The sequence below is a fragment of the Perca fluviatilis genome, chromosome 2 (genome assembly GCF_010015445.1).
Source record: "Perca fluviatilis chromosome 2, GENO_Pfluv_1.0, whole genome shotgun sequence".
Taxonomy (NCBI): Eukaryota; Metazoa; Chordata; class Actinopteri; order Perciformes; family Percidae; genus Perca; species Perca fluviatilis.
The window spans coordinates 22,044,082-22,054,876 of record NC_053113.1 but is presented as its reverse complement, the minus strand read 5'-3'; the positions used below and the strand labels follow the sequence as shown (position 1 = coordinate 22,054,876).

General features: G+C 40.2%; 1 protein-coding gene across 1 annotated transcript; it reads left to right on the top strand.

Moving 5' to 3' along the window:
* Positions 1–1,276: 1,276 nt before the first annotated feature.
* Positions 1,277–10,696, top strand: srpra (SRP receptor subunit alpha). Its single transcript, XM_039777878.1, has 15 exons — positions 1,277–1,391; positions 1,509–1,646; positions 2,158–2,241; positions 2,384–2,547; positions 2,743–2,903; positions 3,020–3,182; positions 3,634–3,787; positions 3,927–4,048; positions 4,910–5,031; positions 5,191–5,277; positions 5,985–6,157; positions 7,855–8,068; positions 8,209–8,372; positions 8,811–8,909; positions 9,419–10,696. The coding sequence occupies exons 2-15, from the start codon at positions 1,524–1,526 to the stop codon at positions 9,545–9,547; spliced, it is 1,959 nt and encodes a 652-aa protein (XP_039633812.1). The 5' UTR covers positions 1,277–1,391; positions 1,509–1,523; the 3' UTR covers positions 9,548–10,696.
* The last annotated feature ends 99 nt before the right edge of the window (positions 10,697–10,795 follow it).

The following is a 10,795-nucleotide window of genomic DNA, read 5'->3' as shown; positions in this document are numbered from 1 at the left end:
CCCGATTTATGTTTCTTTACCAGATTATTCATTTCTGTTGTGCAAATGTCTTTTTATATTTACTGTTGTTCCTTCATTGTCTCTTATATTTGTGATTGACGTATTTTATTATTTTGTAATATGTCCCTTACATTTTCTTCTTACCGTTTTTCTTTAATGGTGCCTTAATAAGCTTTTTAAATGTTTGTACTTCTAACAATCTGACAATAAATATCTTGAATCTTGAAACGTTCATCATACGCACAGCTGAAAGTTTCCTGCCTGTATAAATAATATTTAGTTAAGATAAGATAAGCTTAATTTATAATTTATCTCATGCAGGGAAAATTAAGGGGAAAGTATGAAGGCAAGCTGGTAAAAGCTATTTGTATCTAAAAAAGCTTGTCCCAAAAGCACATCTTCAAACGGTGTAGCCACTTCTCACTTTGAGTTAAACTGTTGATGTCCTGAACATGTGGTCCCTGCACAGCCAAGTGTACAGTTACCAACTAATGTTGAATCAGAATCGCTGTGTCATTTTTACATCATGAAAAGTCAGTGCATGTTTATCGTGTTGAACCATTTGGTGGCTTACAGAGTCCTGCTTTAATTTTCAAATTTTCTTTCAAGATCAGGTGGAATATAAAAAATTCAAATGAAAAACAAAATGGTCCTGTCTCTAAAGATATGTTCAAAGAAAAAACTGGAGAAGAAAATGATTGAGTGGTAACCAAATGGCAATTTATTTCACACTGTTGAAATATTTCATTAAAAGTATAAGTCCTGCGTTGAAAATTGTAAAAAAAAAAAAAAGTGTGTAAGTGACACACAAAATGCAAAGTAAAAGTAAAAGTAGGCTTCTCAATGCAGAAAAAATGGCCACTGTGATTTTTATACTGTGTATACTGAGTATGTACTGTTTATGTATTGTATTTTAATCTTCTATACATATGCTACTGTTGCGTAGTTTGAACTATGTATCAAAGTGTATAAATTGATCATATTTTTATGTTAAATATGAATTTGTAAAGTAATGACTAGCCTCAGTTGTAGTTGCTAAAAGATAAAACATTTTTCTCTGAAATATAATGGAAAATGGAAATACTTTTTTTTAACCTAAACTCAGTACACTGGTTCAGTATTATGATTAAAGGGGGAATATGTAAAAAAATAAATAAAAAAAACTCACCCATGGATGTATTATTACTCTCCCCTCACCCAATCATGGATGCAGAACAATCCAATGGTTCGCTATGAAATCGCGCATGCGCGAAATTCAGGAAGCAAAAAAAAAAACCAAAAACGGAAAAGCGCGTCACTTCCCAGTTTTGCATCTGACGTGTCTCAAACAGTTTTGCATTGGTGGTGGATTTTACTCGTTGGGTATTTATTATCTATTGGGCTAATATCTGGTAAGATTAAATAGTTTGAAGAGTAGGCACTAGCACTTTAAAGGTTTACAGGCCCATTCCTGCATCGCAGGGCTTCTGTTTCACCTTTTTTCCCCCGTGTTTGTCTCTTTACTCTAGATACGTGGTGGCAAGATGCTAGATTTCTTCACCATCTTCAGCAAAGGGGGGATAGTGCTGTGGTGTTTTCAGGGAGCCGGGGTCACTGAATCCTTCACCGGGCCTGTCAACGCTTTGATCCGCTCCGTAATCCTTCAGGTGGGATATGGTGACCGGTCAAAACCCTGTGACAGATGTCTGTGTTGTCTTACTATCGGTATGGCTTGGACAGCTAGCTAGCTAACGTTAATGCTAACGCTAAAGTAATAGGTAGCAACGCTTACTTAGCTTACTGCGTAACGTAAGTGTAATAAACAAGCTACGTTTGAGTGGCATAAAAATACCCATATTACGAATTCTAACTAAAATGTTGACATAGATTGTGATGCAGTGAGTTATTTCACATTGTTAAGAAGACACAGACATTAGCTGTAACGTTAGCAACAACGGCGTGTGTGTTTAGCTCCTGTTGACATGTCATAATCAGAATCCTAGTTATTAACAAAGTAAGTTTTCACTTGCAAGGAATTTGCCTTGGTGTATACACTAAATATGTTAAAAAGGGCAAAACAATAACGCAATGAACAAAGTCAAGTATTTATATTCACTACAGTCAAGAACATATATACAGAATAAATATCAACGACCAACGATGTTTGTGATGTTACAGGAGCGAAGTGGGAACAATTCATATACTCACGAGGCCTTGAGTCTGAAATACAAGCTCGACAATGAGTTTGAGTTGATTTTTGTGGTAAGTCTCTCAGCTGCACACAAAATGAATTCAACACCATTGAGGTGTGCAAATATGCAACTGTTATACATATAAGCTATTCATGTTGTTTTGGGTTTTACATGTTGATGATAACTCTTCTCCTTTCCTTGTCTCTGTCCAGGTGGGTTTTCAAAAGATCCTGACGCTGACATACGTGGACAAGTTCATAGATGACATTCAGCTTCATTTTAGGGATCGTTATAAGAATGAGCTGGAGCAAAAGGGGGCTTTGAAGCTAATCCAAAACAACTTTGAATTTGATGATGACTTTAAGATGCTTCTCAGGTAAAGACAGTTACACAATTACAGGTGATTTTCAACGCAAGTGATGTCATAAAGTATACCCCATATTAGAAAAATGAATACAATCCAGACCGATGTGTTTGCTATGAGAATCAAAACAACATTTAAAGATGCTTCATTAACCAACATCTTTTCTTGTCCTGCCCGTTCTGACACACATCAAATGTTTCCCACAAGAGAGGCGGAGGAGAGCAGCAAAGCTCGGAACCACGCCACCATGCGGACCTTTAAGGAGTCTGAGAAATCTCAGAAAACTGTGAAGTCAATGATTGAGACCAAGGGTGGGGAAAAAGTTAAGGAACCTGGTGGAAAGAAGAATAAAAATACCAAAAAGGAGTGTAAGTGATGTTGGAGCTGGTTGTTTTAAAATAGCTCATTGTAAATGGTGTGGGTGTGGGTGGATCAACATTTCAATCTCAGTCCTGACTTGATTTTATATTCCAATTGTTGCCAGCTCCTGCAGCTGAGCCCGTCAAGGTGGATCAAGGCAAGGCCTCGTCCTCTGGGCCGAAGGTAGTCGAGAATGGTAACCAAGGCTTGACTCCTGAGGAGATCATTCAGAAGAAGCGAGAGGAATTTATTCTCAAGCGCACAATGGTGCCTGCTGCAAAACCCATGTAAGAGTAAATACATTCATGAATGTCAAGCAAGATATAGTTTAAATAAAGGCCGTTCGTACAGCTGTATTTTGATTTACTTAGCTGACTCTCCAACAACAGTGTAGAATGGCCAATGCACAGAGCGATTTGTATCAAGTCTCATTTCAGCAATAAGCAAAGTTTTGATCACCAAGTGGATCATTTACAGTTAAACCACAATTTTAAAGAGCATGAAAGGCGTTATCAGATGTGATGAAAATAAATGCAGGTTACATAAATAATTTTTTTACTTGTCCTTATTAGAGTCAGAAAAATGATTGTGTTTTTCAACACTCAAAAAATACTATTAATATGCATTGATATGATCACACTTGCTTTCTTTTTTACATTAACTAGAAGGGTTTTGTCAGTCTCACAGTGTCTAATTGTTTATTTCTGATTGCCTAATTCTGATAATCTGTCATCCCAGTCACAGTAAGTCCCCAAAGCCTCAGAAGCCTAAGGAGAAACAAATGCGTGTTTGGGACATGGGTGGTAGCAACACCAAGGAGCTGGACTACAGTGGAAGGAATGGAGATGGTTCCCAAAATGGCGATCAGAACCAGGAAGCACACATTGACCTGGTATGTACCCCACCCCTCCAGTCTCCCCCCCCCTCCCCCCCAACGAGATTTCTAGTTAAAGAGACGTCTCCACTAATCGCATTACTAATGTTAAAATAAATTCCTAAAATAAGTTCTCGATGTCCTGGGTGTGTTTCAGGGGATGCAGCTAAGCTCCATGAAGGGTGACCTGCTGTCTGTGGACTATGAGTCCAGCGAGGAAGAGGAGATGGAGGTTGAAGAAGAGGAGAAAGTGGTTATCAGTGAAACAAGCAAGACAAGGTAAGAGTGTTTAATTGTTAGATTGTTGATTAAGGGTATATTACTATATAGTAGAGATGCACCGATTACAACTTTCTAGGCCGATTCCGATTTTCTTTGAGTTAGACCTGCCGATACTGATTTTAGCTGTTTCCGATTTAATTTTTTTTTCTAACCACTTTACAGCACACACAACTATTTATTTTCTATCTTTTCTTTTTATTAGAACATTTTGCACAAAACATAGAACATTTTTTGAACATATAATGGATCGCTATAAAATAGAACTATATAAATTACTCCTGGTGTGGGAAATTCACACACATCTAAAGTGCCATGTTAGAACCATTTCCTTCTTTTCACATCCAATATCTAACTAAAAATATGTGATTTTGGTTTTTGGTGTCGTCCCTCCACGCCCTACTTTTTCCTTGCAGGTGTTGCATGTTGCAAACTTGTTATCTTCTGCACACACGCTGAAGAATTTCCAAACAGCTGACATGTTGCAGGTTAACTCACGAGGTTCCCTACGGGTAATGCCGGCCGAACGGCTTCCCACGCGAATTGCAATCCGACAACGGCGGAAGTGACGATGGAACAGACGGCGAAAGTTGAGAGAAAGGAAAAAGAGACTGTGCTGTCGCGTCCGTGTGTGCGTGCGTCCTTGAGAACTGTAAGTCGTATAACTTATGTTGTCAGTTAATTGTAGCGTTGACCGGCATGAAATCGGCATAATGTCAGACTGACCTGCCGGTTTCCGGTCACCGGCTGGTCTATCGGTGCATCTCTACTATATAGGTATGCTATGGTTATAAAAATCCTGCCATGTCTTGCTTTACGTTTTACAGTGAACCGTTGCCTAGCTTTGTTTGTTGATTTCAGCTCCAAAAAGGGTGGTGGTTTTGGGGGCATGTTTGGGATGCTGAAGGGCCTGGTGGGCTCCAAGAGCCTGACCCGGGACGACATGGAGTCAGTACTTGAGAAGATGAGGGAACACCTCATTGGTATGATGTCACAGCTCTCTCTCTCTCTCTCTCTCTCTCTCTCTCTCTCTCTCTCTCTCTCTCTCTCTCTCTCTCTCTCTCTCTCTCCCTCTTGATTTTCTGCAACATTTTAAAAAGTGCATTGTCTGCTATTCATTCTTCTCCTTTTTGATCCAAAAGCAAAGAATGTAGCAGCTGACATCTCCTCCCAGCTCTGTGACTCTGTAGCCAAAAAACTGGAAGGCAAAGTCATGGGCACATTCACCAGTAAGTACACTTTGACATACCCACAATCCTCCCCCGCTTTCTTCAAATCTTTATTTATTTGGTGCAACGATTAGTTGCAACACAATGTGCGTCTTCTCTGCCTTCACCTGTCCTTCTCCGAGAGCACGGGCCTACATGCTACATGCTAGGAAATGGGATTACAGGAATGTGTTTTCCCCAACATCCTATGATAACCACAGTAAATCGCATGCACAGCATGTGATGTATAATGTTGCTCTGACCAAAATGTTGTATTTGTAAACATCCCACGTATGGTGACGTTAAATGGGATTAGTGTTGCAAGACCATTTGCATGTTTTATATTGTCGATGTTTTTATTGAATTAGCCCCCTTATTTGTTGCTTGAGATTTAGCAGTAGATCCATACTGAGATTCACAACAGTGCAACTTGCCCATCAGCCTATCTGTGTACAGTTTTCCATCCATGTTAGTCTCTATATCAGTTGTCAATATTAGCTCATGATTTTCACAACCACATCAAAAAGAACCTTAGAAAGTGTACTTTCATTATCCTATTGATGACAATGAAGTATTATTTGGGTGCTCTCACCCTAGTCCAAAGCTCAATATAGTAACTATAATCATGTTAATTCTAACAAAATTAGATCATTTATGTAAGTAATTAATGTGTGTGTGTGTGTGTGTGTTGTGTGTGTGTGTGTTGTGTGTGTGTGTGTTGTGTGTAGCTGTGGCCTCAACGGTAAAGCAGGCTCTGCAGGACTCACTGGTGCAGATCCTGCAGCCCAAGCGAAGGGTAGATATTCTGAGAGATGTCATGGAGGCGCAGAGCCAGCGAAGGCCTTTTGTCATTACTTTTTGTGGTGTCAATGGGGTTGGAAAGTCCACCAACCTGGCCAAGGTGAGTTGTCATTGTTAAAATTTTAATGACATGTGCTCCAAGGAGACCATTTTCATCCAAGTGCCCCTATGTTCTTGTGGTTTGCTGACCATTTACCCACGATTTCTTTTTACTTTCCTCGTGCCCCGACGACTAGCGTTATAATCTAATTAGCGGTTTGCGATGAAACTGGTCGCATTCGATTAGCATGAAAACCTATCCCAGAGAACGGTCGACTAGGTACACGTGTAATTAACCCCTAGGTTCATTTTGTGCCAGATTTTTCCTTTTTAAGGAAGAGGGTTCAATTTCTGAGCTTGAGGGCTATCGTCGTCGGGGCATCGGTCAGAATGCATGAGCCACGAGCCTTCAGTCCACTTAACAAAGTTTATTTCCACACAAGAAGTGTGCGTCACGCAAATGATAAGGACAAAAAAAAAAAAACACACATGGGCCAGTGAATCTAGAACAAAACAAATTAGAACTAACAAAAGTCAACAGCCTCACAAGTCCATCGTCAAGAAATAAGGATTAACAAGGCTGTCAGTTTATTAACTTGGACATGTTATTAAGAATGAACGTGCAAAATATAACTAGTCTGACCAGCTGCCGCCCCATGTGAAGGTGAGAGAGAGCGACTGAGAGGGAGTGCAGCCTGAAATGAAGAGGGACCAGGTGAAGGTGGTAATGAGGGGTGACGGGTAGAAGCATTAAACCCGCTCAGTAACGAAAGAAAGGAAGTAAGGTACAGGAGGGGGGGTAGGTGAGAAAAGTAAAATAAGACAATAATTGAAAATAGGGATCTTTACCAGTGTGGAGCCCTTTCTCATTTCCCAAATCTGTACGTCCTCGACTCCTTGATCCTCTGGCTTGTGACCTGGAAGTCATTCTCAGCTCGCCATGTTTTAAGGATGTCCCAATTCATAAAGGGCACATCGAGGAGTGAGGAGGCTTCTCGGAGGAGTTATAATTGAGGATACACCGATGTATCCTCAGCTGGCGTCGTTTCACCCGTGGCATGTAAACAACGAGGCGTGAAGGAGGAGAGAGCGATAATAGAATTATATCCGCGGACCTGTGGTTAATCTAACGTTACGAATCGGGTCGGTCGATCATACAAATTAACATTCTGATTAGTAGCGTGTCTTCAAATATTTGTAGTTGGTGTTATGGGTGGGCCACGCAGACAAAATCAATATTTTAAACAATTATTTCAACATTATGTCAGGGGTAGCCTTGCATTGCCAGACATATCTCCACAGTGCTGTGTCAGCACTAGAGTATGTTCTGGCTACACCACTTATCTATTCTGGGATAGGGGAAAAAAAAAATGCTCTGGCTTGTTTGTATTTCTTTAAAGCAGTCACAGTTGTCTTGGGCAGTACAGATAATGTGAGAGAAGCGCTAGATAGAAGCCAGACTTACGTATGATACTCAAGTATTGAAAACAAACGTGCCCTGTTCTATTCAAGTGTTCTAAACAGTGAGAAAGTATGAACAACGGCATGACAAAATGTCAAAATGTCTTCTGTGAAAAATGGCATATTCTTGAATATGTAAACTTTTTTTTTTGTTTTGTTTTTTTTCACATTTGCCCAGCTCTAGATGTCGGATCTCTTGCTTCAGAGTGTACATTTTGAATATTGGTATATATTTTTTACGCTTTTCTTCTCATGTCCACATTGTGTCCTACCAAATGTGTCTCTGTCTTGCTTCAGATCTCTTTCTGGCTGATCGAGAATGGTTTCACTGTGCTGATCGCAGCCTGTGACACGTTCCGTGCCGGAGCCGTGGAGCAGCTCCGCACTCATCAGCGCCGCCTGAACTCTCTGCATCCCCCCCAGCAGCACGGAGGACGCCCGGTAGTCCAGCTCTATGAGAAGGGCTACGGGAAGGATGCTGCTGGAATTGCCATGGAGGCCATTGCCTATGGTAAAATACTTTCTTTACTGTTGAGTAATTATTAACTGTAAAGCTGTGGTTTCTTTGTCGATTCCACTTTCCATTAACGATTCATATCACCCCATATGGTAAAATCACATGTACACCTTCTGTGTTTTTCATCCCTCCAGCACGCAACCAGGCCTTTGACGTGGTGCTGGTGGACACTGCTGGGCGTATGCAGGACAACGCCCCCCTAATGACAGCACTGGCCAAACTTATCGCGGTCAACATGCCTGACCTAGTACTGTTTGTTGGAGAGGCTCTGGTGGGCAATGAGGCAGTTGACCAGCTGGTGAGACCACTCACAAATTCACACTTTATTTTTATTTATGTTGAGAAGAAATGTAATTGACGACTGACACAGAGGAGAAAGGCAGTGTTATTATAACTTGAATGGGAATTAAGGTTTTTCAGGAACGCTTCAAATCCTTTACTTCAAAGTTTACATCATTTTGTGCCTTTACTTCAAAGTTTACATAATTATGTGATCACTTACTAGAACTTTGTACTGACTAAATACCGAAATGCTGTAGGATGCAATGGATTTCTGTTATTCTTAAACTCTCCAGCAGAGGTCAGTGATGTGTTGTCATTATTGCAGACAGATGTGTGTTTTCCTTACCTCTACACTTAGTGAGATGGTAAGAGGGTGCAATACATGTTAACTTTGGTTTCATCAGTTTTCCCGTGAATAACGCCATTTTTTTTTTTTTTTTTCTCGTGTCCTCAGGTAAAGTTCAATCAGGCTCTGGCAGACCACTCCATGTCTGACAAGCCTCGCCTCATTGATGGAATTGTTCTCACTAAGTTTGACACCATCGACGACAAGGTATCTTATGTATATTCCTATCCGGCTTTAATTAAGTGGCCTCTAAATGATGTTTAGATGCAGTTAAGGATTTGTCTGTGGCTGTTTTTAGGACTTTTAATTTGCAGCTGGAAAGTCTGTAGCTCTCATGCGTCATCCTTGCTCCTTCAGTTTTTTTTTTCCCCCCCAAACTTTATCTTATTTCGAATTAGTTTACAGATATTCAGTCATCACAGTATGTAATCAGATAAAATAAGACAATATGTACAAATAATATGAAAATAAATATTAAAGTAATAATCTAAACAGAGAAATATAGGATTCAAAGGTACAAAAGAGACGGGCTTTCAAACTTCCGTTAATAATATAGACAGCAGGAGCACTTAAACAAAGAAATTTGAGTAGACATCAGATATTAATATATCTTTCTTATTTGATACCAACTTAAGAGACTCAAAGTGCATGTCAAATTCAACCTGGAATAGTCTGAAGCACGGTGTTGATCTGGAACTTCTTTTCTTCCTTCACAGGTTGGTGCTGCCATCTCCATGACTTACATTACAGGTCAGCCCATTGTGTTTGTGGGCACAGGGCAGACCTACAACGACCTGCGCAGCCTCAACGCCCGCGCTGTGGTCAGTGCCCTGATGAAGGCTTAAGTGGCTGCATGTCCTGCTGTTTAATCATCGTCGTAAAGAAGCCAACAATACCCTTCTGCCACGCTGCCGTGAGATGTTCCAGCCCTGCTAACCTGTTTCTCATCCTCCTGCCCGCTCTACTTTGTGTCAAATGAAGAACTCATATCATGCACAGGACTGTATTCTGCCAGTAAAGGACAAGTGTGCACTTTGAAAGACAGAACATTTTGCAACAAAGCCAGAGGGGCGTCCCTTTGAATCAGTTCTAAACTTCCGGGCCTACACTGAAAAAGTACCTCAGACCAGCCATTTTTAAACAGTGGTCACATCCAAATGACATTTTAGCTGACTAAATGGACCTAGGCTTTAAATGTCACCAGTTTAATGGTTAACATAGTAAAGACTTACAAAAAAAACAACAACAACCCTACCTGGCATTTTGTCAGTTTTCCCCTCTTCATGTAAATGAGGTCAGGTCGTGAAGGCTTGCTGGATGTGACATTTCAGCAGCTGCCTGAGGAAAGCTTAGTGACCATTGTGCCTAATAATCCATTTCCTGTCTTCTTAGTTAACACTTTCACTACATGGGTAGTTCTCCATCAAGAGTACCATGGCAGGTCAGGTCAGAAACCGGTTTACAACATACAGTCATAAAGTAGGCATGAATATCAACACTTATGAAGTTAGTAGATGTTGTACTCTCCTAATCTCTCTAATCCAAAAATGGAATAATGACAAACTAGTACACACGTTCTGGATTGATTGTTCTACGAAAGTTATCTCCCAGAGCTTCTTGCCTACCTGACACAGTTAACATATTTTCATTACAAAATGGAGACTTTGATTCCTGAGTTTATAGTTGATGAAAAGTGGAGATATTTTGTAAATTGAATTTTTTTAGTTCTTGCAGGTTGTCTGTAGCTTTTCAGACTACACCGCCTGTGTGGTCTGTGGAAGTTCTGAGCCTTTTTATTTATGTTTTCTCCTTTTGATTTACTCTTCATTTATAAAGAGGAAATATAAGTCTTAAAATATCTCTAGCCCCCTTTAATTTGTGGTAGTGCAATATACGCAAATCAAGAGTTAAAACGGACGATTTGAGCTAATTTATGAGAATGTAAAAATTTCTAAATAAAGCTGCTATATGCTATGACAGCCTGTAAAGTGGAACCTTTTCTGTCATATGTTGCAGGGACGCATGGTCTGTAGCTCCATTACAGACTGATCCAGTATGATCATCAACACATAACATAAGACATGCAAACAAGA

Excerpts from the sequence above, each read along its gene's own strand:
- srpra (XM_039777878.1), top strand. The coding sequence starts at position 1,524 with ATGCTAGATTTCTTCACCATCTTCAGCAAAGGGGGGATAGTGCTGTGG. Across the intron at positions 2,242-2,383 it reads AGTTTGAGTTGATTTTTGTG|GTGGGTTTTCAAAAGATCCT; the intron begins GTAAGTCTCTCA and ends GTCTCTGTCCAG. Across the intron at positions 2,548-2,742 it reads GACTTTAAGATGCTTCTCAG|AGAGGCGGAGGAGAGCAGCA; the intron begins GTAAAGACAGTT and ends GTTTCCCACAAG.